The 18178-nt window shown below is 36.6% G+C and overlaps 1 protein-coding gene across 1 annotated transcript in view; it reads left to right on the top strand.

The window, feature by feature from the left end:
* The first annotated feature begins 201 nt into the window (after positions 1–201).
* The window catches only part of IQCG (IQ motif containing G), a 49367-nt gene continuing 31390 nt past the window's right edge, over positions 202–18178 (top strand). Inside the window, exons 1-4 of the mRNA XM_032594739.1 lie at positions 202–272; positions 1321–1588; positions 5975–6210; positions 9715–9843. Of these exons, the coding sequence (XP_032450630.1) occupies positions 238–272; positions 1321–1588; positions 5975–6210; positions 9715–9843 (668 nt within the window). The 5' untranslated portion in view covers positions 202–237. The remainder of the gene's footprint in view (positions 273–1320; positions 1589–5974; positions 6211–9714; positions 9844–18178) is intronic.

The raw sequence follows: 18178 nt of genomic DNA, 5'->3' as shown, positions 1-18178 counted from the left end.
ATAATTAAACTGACTACTTAGTAGTCCTGCATCCCATGATGTCAGCAGTTTTTCCATTGCTGGGACTGCTCTGATAAGCAAAAAGAGGGGATATGTCACAGCTCTCATAATTCTTTAATTTTCTCTTAATGAAAGGATGGAAATAATTTAAATGTCATTGAACACTCCCTTAAACTAATCTCAATGTTTTCTTCCCATTTTAGGTGACTGCATTTCTTGTGAGATTGTAAATGTACCATGGAAGTTAAAAGTAGCTTAAGAAGAATGGAAAAGTACGTTCAAAATTCCAGTTTGTGTGTGTGTGTGTATGAATTATGCCTTATGCTAAATTTATCTATTGCTGTATAACAAATTACCCTAGAGCTTAGTAACTTAAAATATAAACTTTTATTATTTCACATAGTTTCTGTGGGTCAGGAATTTGGGAGCAGCTTAGCTGAATGGTGCTGGCTTGGGTCTGTTTTAAGGTTGAAATTGCCCAGGGCTGTAGTCATCTGAAAATTTGACTGGGGCTGCAAGATCCACTCCCACACAGCTGGGGAGTTGATGCTGGCTGTTGGTAAGAGGCCTTAGTTCCTCACCCTCACAAACTTCTCCAAAGGGCTGCTCAAGTGTCCTCATGACAAGGCAGCTGGGTTCTCACAGAGTGAAAGATATGAGACAGTAAGGGAGAAGCTGCAATGTCTTTTATCACCTAACCTTGGAACCCACAACATCCTCCTGGTTACATAGCTTAGTTAGTCCTATTAATATGAGGGACAAAGGGCATGATTATGAGAAGGTAAGACTCATATGGACCCACTTTGGAGACTGGTTACTACATTTTGGTTTTGGTTTTGTTTTTAATGTTATTTTTTTAATGTTTTTTTTTTTAAGTAAGCTGTGTACCAATCTGGGGCGCAAACTCACACCCCAAGATCAAGAGTCACATGCTCCACAGACTGAGCCGGACAGGTGCTCCTGCCACATTCCGTTTTTCATTAATCATGAAACACTTTTGGTTAGCATCTAAAGATATTGCTAGAAAAAAAAGTTAATTTGGGTTCAAATTCAAATTGGTTAAGCACAGTCAAATAGTATGGGTTACACAGAGTTATTAAACAGTAAGTGGTGTGCCTTTGGTTGGTCAGAATGTCACAGAGAGATATTTATTTAGCAGACCCACGTGTAAACTCCTACTTTTGTTCTGTATTTTGGTTATATTATATGACAATATGGACTTCACAGGAGCCAATCTACATGCTGCCTATGCTTTTGAGTTTGTGCAATTTTTAAACATTTGGTGGCTGACTTATTTTTTTTCTTTATTTTTTTCTTTAGAGGCCAATTAGAAGCCTCAAATCTTCCATCAGAAGTCTGGCATTCTGAGGTGACAGTGTCAGTGACAGGCGAGCCACCTGGTGCTGTAGAAGAAGAAGAAGAAACAGCTGAAGAAACAAACATAGAAATCATCCCGGAAATCATAGAACCACTCTCCATTCTAGATGTGCTGAGGATCTCCGCAGTTCTGGAGGATACCACAGATCAGCTGTCTATTCTAAACTATATCATGCCAGTTCAGTATGAAAGAAGACAAAGTGTCAACATGGTATATACACTCACCACTATTTAATTTTTGTTTTCTTTCCTTTTTATTTTTCTATCATGTACCGTACTTATGCCATTAAATTTAACACGGGAGATAGCACCTTTATCTGAGATAAAAAGGGTTATAATAATTACCTGAGATACATACCCTGAATTGATGGGGTGAAATAACAATAGTTCAACAGACATTGCCAGTCAGAATATCCTTTTCTTCCAATATGTTGGCATTATTCAAAAAAGCCTACAGTTAAATCAGTAGACAGTGTATGTACTGAGAGTAGCCAAATTACTGAATTGCCCCACCTGTCTTGTATTTCTTGGCTGCTGAAAGCTAACTGAACAGTAGTGGGAAGAAATTCAGTTGGACCTTCTTAATGTTTCTTTATTCTAAAATGACTTTGTTGTTTTGTTGAATCTGTTGCAACCTGCCTTTGTGGATATCCAGCTACATCATTATGTCACCCATTATATTTTCAGTGGTGATAAGGACTCCTCCTCAAAGGGCTATTGAATTGTCAAAAAACTCAACTTGGTAGTGAGAACATTTTCATAAATTCTTAAGCTCTTATAAATTTTAATAACTTAGGTTGTAGTATAAAATGGAAAGAATTTATAAATACACATTTATTAAGTTCAGCAAAATTACTTTATATAATTTGTACAGAATATACAATTCTGATTCTATTATAGATGAAAATTGCTACATAAACAACAGAGTAAATTGCTTTCCATGTCTAATGGAAGAGAAGTCCATATTTATTGTGACTAGATACTAATTTCACCTTAAAATTTTTAAATAATAATAATTATTATCATTATACGTATAGTCTGGGTTTATTAAACTTTTATTGAAGTTTGAAAGTTATACAAAATTTTAATAGAATACTGGATTTGGAGGGGCATCTAGGTCGCTCAGTTGGTTAAGTGTCTGACTCTTGGTTTTGGCTCAGATCATGGTCTCACGGTCCGTGAGTTCAAGCCCCACATCGGGCTTTGCACTGACGGTGTGGAGACTGCTTGGGATTCTCTCTCTCCCTCCCTCTCTGCCCCTCCCCTGCTCATTCTCTCTCTCTTTCTCTCTCTCAAAAAACTTGGTAAAAATTACTTTAAAGAATACTGGATTTGGAGTCAGGAGCTCTTTGCAGTTTAGTTGTGTACTATCAGTTCATTTCACTTTCTTGGTCTTCATATTCCCATTTGTAAAATGTGATGGAGTTTTTGTGTGTGTATTTTTTTTTCAATTTTATTTTTAAGTAATCTCCACACCCAATGTGGGACTTAAACTCATAGCCACAAAATCAAGAGTTGCATGCTCTGCTGACTGAGCTAGCCAGGTGTCCCTAAAGTGTAATAGAGTTTTAACTAAATGATCCACATAGTCCCTTCTAATGCTAACATTCTATGAATTTCAGGGTGGTTTTAAAACAACACTAACAGGCTTAGCTATGGAGAACACTGAGGGTTGATGGAGGGAGGTGGGTGGGGATGGGCTAAATGGGTAATGGGTATTAAGGAGGGCACTTTTTGTGGTGAGCACTGTGTGTTATATGTAAGTAATGAATCACTGAATTATACACCTGAAACCAATTTTACCATATGTTAACTGACTAGAATTTAAGTAAAAACTTGGGGAAAAAATTACATTAATGGGTATATCAGGGAATTTTGTAACAAATTAATTTTTCTTATCAATTTATGAAAGGCAAAGAGACTGAAAACCCAAGAACTAAGCCTCTCAATGCGTTTAAAATAAGAGTCTAATTCATACATTAAGCTAGGTAATAAATAGTAAAGAGTCTGGGGTTTCCTTCCTATTTATTGTCTCCTTCAGTAAGAATCAAAAATAAAAAGATATTTAGTTAGTTAACAAGATAAAGTTTTATGAGACTTGTCAATGATACTGTCAGGCTAAAAAAAGGTAATTTGCCTTCATAGAAACTCAAGAGAGAATGAAAAACCCAAATTTCTAAACAATTCAGCAGCGGTCACTACTTCACTAAATTAAAGAACAAAATTTTTGCACTATTTTATTCTGGTTTATGATAGGGATCTTCACCCACAAAATTTTCTGACTTAACAGAGACCCTGCTTGTAATTTTATAGTAGTGTATATAATAAAGCCTTATACTCTTATCTTGATTAATAGAAGCTTAACAGCTCTTTTCTCAATATAAGTTAGTTCCACAACTTTACAAAATTATGAATCTTTTAAAATATTTTTTTTTGCTTCATAATACTACTTCTAGCTCATTAATTTTACAATGTCATTGCCCTGTAAGGGCATAGGATTATATTTTAAATCCTTTGTCTTATTGTTTAGCCTTTAGAACAACTTTGGGATGAAAGGTTAATTAGCATTATCCCTCTTTTATAGCCATTTTTATAGCTAAGGACATCTCCAAATAGATTTTCATTTGTAAAATCATGGAGTGGCATGATGAAAAATATACTAATGTATCAGATTCTACCAGAAGTGGGAGTAAGTGGACCAAAATTTGGGAAGAGCTTCCCTGCAGGCATACTGTTTCTCTTACCTTTTGTCTCAAGAGTCTAATACCCTCTCTTGTACATAGTGTGTGTGTGATATAAATATTTTTTAGTAAATGAACTAAAACATTTAGCTAGTCTACTTAAATTCTCTCTTTTAAAAATTCATGTTTATTTGTAGTAATCAGTAAATCAGGCTGCTTGACACAGTTGCTTCCATTTCCAGATGCCCAAGCATAAAGGTAGAGGAAAAACAGGGAAATGGAAAAACAGAGCCTCCTAGGCCTTACACTTTCCCCTTCCCTACGTAGATAAAATCTAAAATAAAAACCACCCTTAAGGTTTTCCTTACATCTAGGTAAGTTTCAGTTCAGTTGTTGAAATGCTACACTTCTATTCTTGTTGTAGCCAAATTAATTTTAATTTAAAAGAAAAAAATTAAATTTAGTTCTTATTTAAGGCAGCATTTTGTTTTGTACTTGCCTATAGATGTTTTCTTTAGATCTGAATCTTTGCTTATTGTTGATGTAAAGAAAAATACAGTTGACTCTGTGTTTATTAACCATTCATGGATAGTTTTTAACATTTCTGGGCTAGTTGAAGTTTAGCTAAGGAAGACCTAGGCTTTGTGTATCAGTGTGCAGATAAACTTTTCTTCTGTGCATAAGACAGCACAAGAATTTAAGTAATCATAACAAGTGTAGAACTCACAAAGTTCTGTGTACTGTTCTAAATGCTTTATGTATATTAATTTATTTAATCCTTTTAATAACCCTATGAGGGGAGGTACTATTATCCCTATTTTACCAATGGGAAAATGGAGGCATAGAGATATTAAATAGTTTTCTTAAGGCAATATGGTTTACTGAGAAATACAGCCAGGATTCAAATAAGGAAGTTTGGTTTCAGAGTCTTTAGGTATAATGACTATGTTGTATGGCCTCTCAATAGCTAAAGCTTTTAGCCACAGATTAAATAGGAATCATTAGTTAAAAGACATATGCTGTTCCTATGGTTGATGCCTACCCCTTAGTGTTCAATTTGGGTCTGAAAAATAAATTATTTTGGCCTTTCCCCACATGACCTTCAAAATCTATACCACACTACTAATTATAACAATTTATGCTCTTCGATATGACTTTCCTTTCATTCTTTATATTTAAAATTCATGTGTTCAATGAGCATTTTGAGTCTCCTATACCCTAGGCATTGTTCTAGACAATGAAACTATAAAGATGGCCACATTTATTATCCAGTCTAATTCCCAAAAGAATTTATTTTATTTTATTTTTTAATTATTTACTTTTGAGACAGAGAGCGCGTGCATGAGTGGTGGAGGGGCAGCAAGAGAGGGAGAGAGATAATCTCAGATTGGCTCCTTGCTGTTAGTACAGAGCCCGACATGGGGCTCAATCTCACAAACAGTGAGATCATGACCTGAATCAAAATCGACAGTCGGATGCTTAACGGACTGAGCCACTCAGGTTCCCCTGTTTCAAAAAGAATTTGCAGGGAACCAAGATCTCTAAGAACTGTCCCTTCCTTCATAGAATTTATAATCTGATGGAGACAATTATACAATTGTATACAATTTATACAAGAATTACAATATGGTAAATGTCTGCTAATAAAGGTGTTTCACAAATAACTTTTCCTTTGATCAAAATCTTAAAGTTTACCTGGTGGTACACTGAGGAAAGACAGAAAAGGAATGTTGTCTAGGGGCAGGAAGGAACAAAATAGCAGGACATGGTTTATGTGGCTGAAGAAAAGGGTAATTTTCTTGTGTGTCAAGTACAAGTGGCAGAAGATGAGGTTGAAAAATGTAGGCAGAGGCCCTTGTATAGCATTGTTTCTTTACTCTTAAAGTATTACATAAAACATTATTTCTTGTTTTTAGAAGAAAAATAAAGAAATCAATTTTGAAGGAAAGACCTTAGAAAAACTTTCAGATGACCCAAAAACCTCAAAAATAACCAGTCCATTCTTACCTAAAGAAGAAACCAAGTTGCCAGAAATCAGACAAGGAAGCCAATTGGCCAACGGATTTAACAAAACGCAAGATCTTGTCTTCAAAAAACCTATAAGACAGACCATAATGTCTACAGAGACACTGAAGAAAATTCAGGTAGATAGGTAAGGAAGGAGAGCATATTTGGAATGTAGTAGTATATTTATTATGGATGAAAAATGGGTGCAAGGGTGGTCGACTGCTGTCTTCTCTTATGGATTGGTCATTATATGGAAAGCTACTGCTGATAATAGGATTAGCTAAAGACTGCCTAGAGGAAGTGTGGTACAATTTGAAGTATGGTGGCTATATGATCATGGGCAAGTTGTTGAGCCTTTGTTTCCAGTTATTTATTCATTTATTCATTTATTTATTTATTATTTTTTATTTGTAGAGAAAGAGAGCGGGAGTGGGGGAGAGGGACAGAGGGAGAGAGAGAATCTTAAGCAGTCTCCCCACTCTGAGCGGAGCCCAACTCAGGGCTCAGTCTCATAATTGTGATATCATAACCTGAGCTGAAATCAAGAGTGGGACACTTAGCCAAGTGGGGCACCCAGGTGCCCTGAGAATTTCTGAAAGGCAGTCTCAGTTTCCATTGTCTCAGTATTCAGTTTTTTGTTGTCAGCTGGCTTGCTGACAAAGAAACCTGTTAAGTTTAATAGAGGATGTAATATGGGGTGCTTGGGTGGCTTAGTCTGTTGAGCGTCCGACTTTGGCTCAGGTCATGATCTCATGGTTCGTGAGTTCGAGCCTCTGTGCTGACAGCTCAGAGCCTGGAGCCTGCTTTGGATTCTGGGTTTCCCTCTCTCTGCCCCTCCCCTGCTTGTGCTCTGTCTCTCTCTCTCTCTCAAAAATAAACATTTAAAAAATTTTAAAAATAAAATAAAAAATAAAAGAGGATGTAATATGATGGTAAGGACTGTTGGTAAATGAATGCTTAGAACAATTACCCAGGGCCACCAGCCAAATGCAGCCTGTGGTCTGTTTTTGAAAATAAATTTTATTGGAATACAGCATTGCTCATTTGGTTACATATTGTCTCTTGCTGCTTTCATGCCACAACAACAGAGTTGAGGAGTTGCAACAGAGAATTTATGGCCTGCAAAGCCAAAACATTTACCATTTGTCCCTTTATAGGAAAAATTTTCCAATCCCTGCATCAGAGGGGTAATGTTTCTTGTTAAAATCAATCTGGCTCAGATTTGCATGCATGACAGAAAGGTATCCAGCTTATAAACACCCAATCTAGCTAATGTCCTTTTCTGTCTCCATGTGATGGCTAATATCTTTTCAATTGTTTTTTTTTTACTTTGGTATACTTAACTTTTCTCTTAATATAGGTTTTGAATCTTTTTCTTTGAACTGTTGTTAATAGATTATTATGTAAAATAGTGTAATTCTTGCCGACTCTATATCAAAACATTAAAAAGCAGTTTTTAAAATTCTCTACCCACCAGAATATTATAGAAACCAATGGACTAGGAGTCAGGAAGTATGAATTATATGGTTATACATCTTTCTCAAATTAGTTATGTGATTAGGCAGGTCGTTTAACCTTCCTGAGCCTGGGTTTACTCATCTCTAAAATGTGAGGGTTTTATTAGCTCTTTAAAAAAAAATTTTTTTTAATGTTTTATTTATTTTTGAGAGAGAGCAAGAGAGACAGAACATGAGTGGGGGAAGGGCAGAGAGAGAGGGAGACACAGAATCTGAAGCAGGCTCTAGGCTCTGAGATGTCAGCACAAAGCCCGAAGCAGGGCTTGAACCCACAAACTGTGAGATCATGACCTGAGCTTTTAACTGACTGAGCCACCCAGGCGCCCCTCTTTTTAAAAATTCTTAAAAGGTTTAACTTTTGCAAAATTATGAAATATTTTTTATTATTAAAAAAATTTTTTTAATGTTTATTTATTTTTGAGAGAGAGAGCACAAGCAGGGGAGAGGCAGAAAGAAAGGGGGACACAGAATCCGAAGCAGGCACCAAGCTCTGAGCTGTCAGCACAGAGCCCAATGCGGGGCTGGAACTCATAAACCATGAGATCATGACCTGAGCCAAAGTCAGACACTCAACCCACTGAGCCACGTAGGTGCCCCTCAAATATTTTTTAAATGCAGAAAAATATAATTTTTCAGGGGAGAGAGAGAGGGAAAGAGCAAGCAGGGAAGGGGCAGAGAGTCGGGGACAAAGGATCCAAAGTGAGCTCTGTGCTGACAGGCTGACAGCAGTGAGCTGGACTTGGAGCTGGAATTCACAAACCGTGAGATCATGACCTTAGCCAAAGTTGGATGTTCAACCCACTGAGCCACCCGAGCACCCCAAAATGCAGAAAAATATAAATAATGAAATAATGAATACTTAAATGTGTGTAAGCACGAAATCTTAACATTTTACCATAATTGCTTTAGAGGTTTTTTTTTTTTATGAATTCATTTTATTTTATTTTAAAGGTTTATTTTTGAGAGGGAGTGAGAGAGAGAGAGAGAGAGAGAGAGAGAGCAAGCATGCACAAGAGGGGTAGAGAGAGAGGGGGACAGAAGATTGAAAGCAGGCTCTGGGCAGACAGCAAGCCCAATGTGAGGGTTGAACTCATGTACTGCAGGATCTTGACCTTAGCTGAAGATGAGCGTTCAACGGACCAAGCCACCCAGGCACCCCTGTTTTGTTTTGTTTTTAAATGAAATACTACAGATACAATTGAAGCCTCAGATGCTAGTCCCCCTCACTCTTCCCCCAAAGATGAACTCTATTCTGAATATGGTATTTATTATTCTCTTACATGTTGTGATACTTTTATTAGGTATGTATGTGTTTTATTTAAACAGTACATACAGTTTTACATGTTTTTTAAAAATTTTTTTTGGGGGGGTGGGTAGGAGCAGGGAGAGGAGGACAGAGGATCCTAAGCGGGCTCCATGTTGTCAGCTCAGGCCCCACATGAACTTGTGAACAGAGATCATGACCTGAGCTGAAGTTGAATGCTTAACAGACTGAACCACCCAGGCGCCCCTAGTTTTACATGTTTTTAAATATTGTGTACATAATATTATACTGTACATTCAATGTTTGTTAGTACTTGGTATGTAAACTTTGTCAGGTTAAGGAAGATCTCTTTTATTTCTAGTTTGCGAAGTTTTTGTTGTTTATTTTTAAACCAATGGGTATTGAGTTTTGCCAAATGCCTTTTCTGCCATCTGTTGTGATGGTCTTATGGTTTTTCCTCCTTTTGCCTTTGTTAATGTGATGAATTCTATTAATAGACTTTCTTTTTTTTTTTTAATTTATTTTTGAGAGAAAGCGTGGGTGGGTGAGGGGCAGAGGGAGAGGGAGAGAGAGAGAGTCCTAAGCAGGCTCCACATTGTTAGCCTGGAGCCCGACACAGAGCTCAACGTGGGGTTTGAACCCACGAACTATGAGATCATGACCTTAGCCGAAGTTGGATGCTTGACTGACTAAGCCACCCAGTCGCCCCTCTATTAATAGACTTCCTAATGTTAAATTATTCTTGCATTCCAGGAGTAATTCCAACTTAGTTCTGATTTTCATTCCAGGTCTTAACTTGTGTGACTTCTGTAGCCCTTTGTAAATGTAAGGAAATTTATTAACTCATCTTTCTTGTTTCTCCTTACAGGCAGTTTTTCAGTGACATAATTACAAAGACCATGCAGGAGCTGCAGGAGTCAGGCACTTTCACCAGTCTCTTGGAAGCTTTGGGCAAAGAGAGGGAAAACAGAAAGCATTTCTATGATATCATTGCCAGGTCCAAGTAATATTAAGTTTATTTGCTGTACTGTATTTTAAAGTGCTATAAAATTTTTACCAGAAGTCCTTGATTTTTAAAGCTAATCAAGTCTGTGCCTTCCAGGGAAGATAAATAGAACTCAGAAATTAAGGTTCTAATCTTGGGACAATAATTGAGATTTCTGGGTTTTGGTTATGTGTATCTACAATATGTCAAGAATATTCTTCCTATTACACAATCTTTTTTTATTTTAATTCAAGTTAGTTTCACCCATCCCCCCCACCTCCCCTCTGGTAACCATAAGTTTGTTCTCTATAGTTAAGAAACTGCCTCTTGGTTTGTCTCTTTCTCCCTCTTTTTTTTTTCCTTTGCTTGTTTGTTTTGTTTCTTAAATGCCATGAGTGAAATCACATAATATTTGTCTTTCTCTGACTTATTTTGTTTAGCATTATACTCTCTAGCTCCAATGGCAAGATTTTATTATTTTTATGGCCGAATAATATTCCCTTGTATATATACCACATATTTATTCATTTATATATCAATGGACACATGGGCTACTTTCATATCTTGGCTATTGTAAATAATGCTGCTATAAACATAGGGGCACATGTATCCCTTCTGAATTAGAGTTTTTGTGTTCTTTGGGTAAATATCCAGTAGTGCTATTACTGGATCATAATATAGTTCTATTTTTAACTTTTTGAGAAACCTCCATAGGGTTTTCCACAGTGGCTGCATCAGTTCACATTCCCACCAACAGTGCAAGAGGTTAATTTTCTCCACATCCTTGGCCAACACCTGTTGTTTCTTGTGTTGTTGATTTCAGCCATTCTTCCAGGTATGAAGTGATATCTCATTGTATTTTTGATTTGCATTTCCCTGATGTTAAATGTTAATGAACATCTTTTCATGTGTCTATTGGCCATCTGGAAGTCTTCTTTGGAAAATGTTTGTTCGTGTCTTCTGCCCGTTTTTTCACTGGATTATTTGTTTTTTGGGTGATGAGTTTTATAAACTTTTTGTATGTTTTGGGTACCAACCCTTTACTGGATATGTCATTTGGAAATAAATTTTCCCATTCTGTAGGTTGCCTTTTGGTTTTGTTGATTGATTGATTTGCTTTTGTTTCCTTTGCCTTGGACCTATCTATAAAAAGTTGCTATAGCCAATGTCAGAGAAGTTACTGCCTGTGCTTTCTGTGCTCTCTTCTAGGATTTTTCTCGTTTCCAGTCTCACGTTTTGGTTTTTAATCCATTTTGAATTTGTTTTTGTAGATAGTGTAAAAAAGTGAGCCAGTTTCTTTCTCTTGCATGTTTTTGTCCAGTTTTCCCAAGGCCATTTGTTGAAGAGACTGTCTTTTTTCCATTGGGTATTCTTTTCCACTTTGTCAAAGATTGACTGACCATATAATTGTGGGTTTATTTCTGTTTTTATTCTGTATCTAGTTTTGTTCCATTACCATACTGTTTTGATTACTACAGCTTTGTAATATAACTTCAAGTCCAGAATTGTGATGCCTGCAGCTTTTCTTTTCTTTTTCAAGATTGCTTTGGCTATTTGGAGTCTTTTGATTCCATAAAAATGTTAGGATTGCTTGTTCTGGTTCTGTGAAAAATGCTGTTGGAATTCTGACAAGGATTGCATTAAATATGTAGATTGCTTTGGGTAGTATAGACATTTTCACAATATTTGTTCTTCCAATCCATGAGTATGGAATGTCTTCATTTCTTGGTGTTGTCTTCAATTTCTTTCATCAGTGTTTTATAGTTTTCAGAGTACAGATCTTTCACCTCTTTGGTTAGGTTTATTCCTAGGCATCTCATATTTTAGGTTCAATTGTAAATGGGATTGTTTTATTAATTTCTGTTCCTGTTGTTTCATTACTGGCATATAGAAATGCAACAGATTTCTGTACATTGAGTTTGTATCCTGCCACTTTACTAAATTCCTTTATCAGTTTTAGCAGTTTTTTGGTGTAGTCTTTTGGTTTTTCTGTATAGTATTATGTCATCTTCAAAGAGTGAAAGTTTTACTTCTTCCTTACTGATTTGGATGTCTTTACAGTAATTTTTCTTAAGACTGAATTCACTGCAAATTCCTGAACAATAGCAGGTAATCATGAAAAGCATGCCAAGGGAAGTTTTCTTTTTCAGGGCCTTTGAACTAATTCCAAAGAGTTTCATACCTTAAGAAATTGAACACAATCAGATGATTTTGGGACCAAGATAAAATTCTTATATGAAGGCTGAGTACTCAGAATGAGAGTGTTTATCTTGTTTGTATAGGTGGAATTGTTTTCCTTGAGTTATTTTCTCTTCCTTTGTACCTTAGTATTGGTAATAAATTCTGTACTAGGGATTTTTTTTTTTTTTGAGAGAGAGAGAGAGAGAGAGAGAGAGAGAGAGAGAATATACATGCAAACAGGGGAGAGGGAGAGAGAGGGAGAGAGAATCCCAAGCAGGCTCCACAGGGCTTCATCTCATGATCTGAGCTGAAATCAAGAGTGGGACACTTAACCTACTGAGCCATCCTGACGTCCCTGTACTAGGGATATTTTGACAGTTAGATTAATTAACACATGTACAGACTTAGGATAGTTCCTGGAACATAGTAAGTGCCTAATAATAATAACAGCTACTATTATGGACTTAACATTGTAAGTACATTGCTGGTGGGAGAATTAATTGGTATAATTTGTAAAAATGATTTATTTATGAAAAATACATATACCTAATTTCAATTTTATAATATTCACTATTATTTATGTACTATTCCATAATTTATTTAACCATTCCTTGAATTTAACATTTAGGTTGTTTCCAAATTTTTGTTTTAGCAAATGATGTGTTAGTGTGTTTCTTTGTCTGATCTATTATTATTCCATGAAGTTTAGTCACTACATGTGGAATTACAGAATCAAAGATATAGTCTATAGTTTAATGGATGATATTATAAATCTATTTAAAGTATTGTTTACAGAGTTATAACATGGGGGAAATGTTTATATCACAATTTTTTTTTTTGAGAAAGAGAGAGAGAATGCAAGTGGGGGAGGAGCAGAGGGAGAGGGAGAGAGAATCCCAAACAGGCTCCACACCAGCGTGGAGCCCAGCACGGAGCTCAATCTCACGACCATGAGATTATGACCTGAGCTGAAATCAAGAGTTGGACACTTAACCGACTGAGCCACCCAGGTACCTCTATGTCACAATTTTAAATAGAAAACGAAAGACTGGAAATAATATAGTATTATCACATCTCTATAATAAAACTGAAAAAAAATGCGTAGAAAATGATAACTGGAGGGGTACCTGGGTGGCTCAGTCTGTTAAGTGTTTGACTTTGGTTTGTGAGTTCGAGCCCGGCAATTGGGCTCTCTTCTGTCAGCACAAAGCCTGCTTTAGATCCTCTGCCCCTGTCTCACTCCCCGTCCCTGCCTATTCTCTCTCTCTCTCAAAATAAACTTAAAAAAAAAAAAGAAAGAAAATGAGAACTGGAGGCTCCTGTTTCAGTCAGTATATGTATATACATTCAAATTATTTGTTGTAGCATAATGGTAAAAATCTACAAATAGCGTAAGTGTCCTTTAGTAAAGGAGTTCTTGAATGATTGTTAATGTTAGGAAATAAGAAACATGCAGCTATTAAAAAGAATAAATTAGAGCTCTATGATTGATCTAGAGGAATGTTCTTCATATATAGATAAGTGAAAAAATTATAGTATTATGTGTGTCACATGACTCATTAAAAAAAACTCATCCATATATGTAAGAGCACAAGGAAAGATGTGGAAGGATATATATCAAAAGACTTAACATTGATTACTTCATAAGAGTGAATCGGAAGGGAGAAGGGAGATGGCAGATTATCCATCTTTTCCTGTAAGCGCCTATTCAGTTTTGAAATATTACAGTGTTGCACTTATTAATAATTTTTTAAAAAGCTAATCAAGTAAGAAAAATAAAGGGGCGCCTGGGTGGCTCACTTGGTTAAGTGTCCGACTTCTGCTTGGGTCATGATCTTGTGGTTCTGAGTTGGAGCCCCGCATCAGGCTCTGTGCTGACAGCTCAGAGCCTGGAACCTGCTTTGGATTCTGTGTCTCCCTCTCTGTTTCTCCCCTGCTCCCACTCTGTCTCTCTCTGTCTCTCTCTCAAAGATTAAAAAAAATTTTTTTTAATTTAAAAAAAAGCAGTAAGAAACAAACACAAAAAACAAAACAAAACAAAAAACCAGTAAGAAAAATAAAAAAGAAATATGTACCACTATTTGGGAAGGAGTAAATTATCTCAATGTAGACAGTTTACCAGTGATTGATTTTACATATGTGATTATATATAATAATTTCTTCTTTTAATTTTTCTTCCAATTAGATAGGCATCATTTTGGATTTACTTAAATTGGAAAATTATATATAGATTTGGGCAAATCAGTTACATATTGTTTAGTATTTTACCTACTGTGTGATTGGCACTTTTATCATCACATTTAGTGATGGATATAAGACAGACAAGATTTTCTATTTAGTTCCTTGAATAAGAGCTTTATTGAGATAAAATTTATATGCTGTTAAAGAAATTATTCAGACACATGTCAAAATGGTAATGAAGACTTTATTCAGGATTATTGTAATAGGGAGAGAGATTAGGCTCAACTCTGAAGAGGGGGTCAGTGGATAAAAAATTACTAAGAGACATAAAGGGTAGAGGATTCTTGCTAAACTAATTTAACAGGATTCTTACTGAAAGCAGGCTAAAGGTTTAGATATCAAGGGTGGGGGATGAGGAATTTGATCAGAATCCACGGAGATCAGATCAGGGTGGGGATTCTCTCTAAACTGATTTAGAAGTCTTGCTCAATTAGGCTATGCAGGCTGAAGTTAAGGACAGTGGCTAAGGACAAGCTCTGGTAGAGAAGGCTCAGAGGAACCTGCTTAGTTTGGTCAAGGAGAGAGTCTTTGTCAATACCAAACATTTATCTTTTCAACATGTACAATTTGGTGGTGGTTTTGGTATATTCACAGTTGTGCAACCATCACCACTATCTAATTCCAGAACATTCTCATCATTCCAAAAAAGAAAGACTGTACTCATTAGTACTCACTCTCCATCCCTTTCTGCTCAGCTCCTCTGTTTAGTTTTAAGTGAAGCTTCTCTTGTTGGTAATTATCTTCACTATACAACAAAATATTATAAAATAATAAGAAAAATACCAGAATATAAGTGGAAAAATGGGTAAAAGATAAGTGTAATGAATGAGCCTTGGGGAAAGCCCCACATAGGGCCTGGCATGAAATAATTTTTCCTTCTTCTAGGAGCAGGTGTGAAAGACATGCTTAAAGTATGCATTCTACCTGTGAGATGTGTGCATATCTGCCCCTGAGTAAGAATGAATAATATGTAAAAATCCTCTGCTTAAGCTCCCTTTGGTTAGAAATCATTCTCACTTAAAAAAATTTTTTTTGTTATCTCTATACCCAACATGGGGCTCGAACTCACAACCTCAAGATCAGAGTTACATGCTTTTCTGACTGAGGCAGCCCAACACACCATTACGTATTTTTTAATATGTATCCTACTTCATTATTATTCAGGGGATACAGACCACTTTTTTTTTCAAAGCAAAAGAAAGGAGAGAATTTGCCAGGTTTTAGGGTCTTTTAAGATTTTGGTCAGAAGGTCCAAGATTTATGAGTTACCAATTTCATCATGGTCACTCAGCCTCTATTCTAGAAAGGCAAACAAAAGGAGCCAGAGTAGCCCCTCTGCTTGCTGAAGTGGTAACCTGGGTGCTCTTTATTGGAACTCAGCTGTAGAATGGAGATCACTAATATTGTGCAAGCCACACCAGCACTATTCCCATTTGTGACAGAAAGGTATACATAACTTGGATCCTATGTGAGTATTGTTTGGGCATTGCTTTTTTTTTTTTTTTTTTTTTTTTTTAGTGGACTTCAGTTTTAAGTTCATAGAAAAACTAAGCAGAAAGTAGAGTTCCTAGGGTACCTGGCTGGCTCAGTAGGTGGGGCATGCAACTCTTGATCTTGGGGTTGTGGGTTTGAGCCCCATGTTGGGTATAGAGATTGCTTACAAATAAAATCTTAAAAAAAAAAAAGAGTTCCTATATATCTCTTATTATTAACATCTTATATTAATGCAGTACATTTGTTATCATCAATGAGCCAGTATTGATACATTATTATTAACTGAAGTCCATAGTTTACATTAGGGTTCATTCTTCAAAAAAAACCATTTTATTTTATTATTGTTTTTTCAGTTTTTTATTTATTTTGAGAGACATAGAACAATCAAGCAGGAGAGGGACTCTGCCCCTAGAGAGGGCCTGCCTCTAGAGAAGGAGAGAGAGAATCCCAAGCAGGCTCTGTGGGGCTCAAACTCACAAACCGTGAGATCATGACCTGAGCCAAAACCAAGCCTAACCGACTGAGCCATCCAGGCACCCCTAGGGTTCACTTTTTTGTATATATTCTGTGGGTTTTGACAAATGTGTGCTGACATACATCCAGTGTTACAGTTTTATATAGAATAGTTTCACTGCTCCAAAAATCCTTTGTGTTCTACCTATTAATCCTTCCTACCCTCTCCCTGAGCCCCTGGCAACCACTGATTTTTCTACTGTCTTCATAGTTTTGCCTTCTTCAGAATGTCATGTAGTTGAAATCATACAGCACATAGCCTTTTCAGATTGGCTTCTTCCACTTAGTATTATGCATTTAGGATTCTTCCATGTCTTGTCATGCTTGACAGGTCATTTTCCTTTGTTAGCATGAAGTAATATATATACTTTTAAATTTTATTATTTTTTTATTTTTTTAACTTGAACAACTTTCTTTTTTAATTTTATTTATTTTATTTATTTATTTTTAATATATGAAATTTATTGTCAAATTGGTTTCCATACAACACCCAGTGCTCATCCCAAAAGATGCCCTCTTCAGTACCCATCACCCACCCTCCCCTCACTCCCACCCCCCATCAGTCCTCAGTTTATTCTCAGTTTTTAAAAGTCTCTTATGCTTTGGCTCTCTCCCACTCTAACCTCTCCTTTTTTTTTTTCCTTCCCCTCCCCCATGGGTTCCTGTTAAGTTTCTCAGGATCCACATAAGAGTGAAAACATATGGTATCTGTCTTTCTCTGTATGGCTTATTTCATTTAGCATCACACTCTCCAGTTCCATCCACGTTGCTACAAAAGGCCATATTTCATTCTTTCTCATTGCCATGTAGTACTGCATTCTGTATATAAACTACAATTTTTTTTATCCATCATCAGTTGATGGACATTTAGGCTCTTTCCATAATTTGGCTATTGTTGAGAGTGCTGCTATAAACATTGGGGTACAGGTGCCCCTATGCATCAGTACTCCTGTATCCCTTGGGTAAATTCCTAACAGTGCTACTGCTGGGTCATAGGGTAGGCCTATTTTTAATTTTTTGAGGAACCTCCACACTGTTTCCAGAGTGGCTGCACCAGTTTGCATTCCCACCAACAGTGCAAGAGGGTTCCCGTTTCTCCACATCCTCTCCAGCATCTAGAGTCTCCTGATTTGTTCATTTTGGCCACTCTGACTGGTGTGAGGTGATACCTGAGTGTGGTTTTGATTTGTATTTCCCTGATGAGGAGCAATGTTGAGCATCTTTTCATGTGCCTGTTGGCCATCTGGATGTCTTCTTTAGAGAAGTGTCTATTCATGTTTTCTGCCCATTTCTTCACTGGATTATTTGTTTTTTGGGTGTGGAGTTTGATGAGCTCTTTATAGATTTTGGATACTAGCCCTTTGTCCGTATGTCATTTGCAAATATCTTTTCCCATTCCATTGGTTGCCTTTTAGTTTTGTTGATTGTTTCCTGTGCTGTGCAGAAGCTTTTTATCTTCATGAGGTCCCAATAGTTCATTTTTGCTTTTAATTCCCTTGCCTTTGGGGATGTGTCAAGTAAGAAATTGCTGCGGCTGAGGTCAGAGAGGTCTTTTCCTGCTTTCTTCTCTAGAGTTTTGATGGTTTCCTGTCTCACATTCAGGTCCTATATCCATTTTGCGTTTGTTTTTGTGAATGGTGTAAGAAAGTGGTCTAGTTTCAACCTTCTGCATGTTGCTGTCCAGTTCTCCCAGCACCATTTGTTAAAGAGCCTGTCTTTTTTCCATTGGATATTCTTTCCTGCTTTGTCAAAGATGAGTTGGCCATACTTTCGTGGGTCTAGTTCTGGGGTTTCTATTCTATTCCACTGATCTATGTGTCTGTTTTTGTGCCAATACCATGCTGTCTTGATGATTACAGTTTTGTAGTAGAGGCTAAAGTCTGGGATTGTGATGTCTCCTGCTTTGGTCTTCTTCAAA

The sequence above is a fragment of the Lynx canadensis genome, chromosome C2 (genome assembly GCF_007474595.2).
Source record: "Lynx canadensis isolate LIC74 chromosome C2, mLynCan4.pri.v2, whole genome shotgun sequence".
Taxonomy (NCBI): domain Eukaryota; kingdom Metazoa; phylum Chordata; class Mammalia; order Carnivora; family Felidae; genus Lynx; species Lynx canadensis.
The sequence above is the reverse complement of the archived record's forward strand: the minus strand, read 5'-3'. Positions and strand labels throughout refer to the sequence as shown.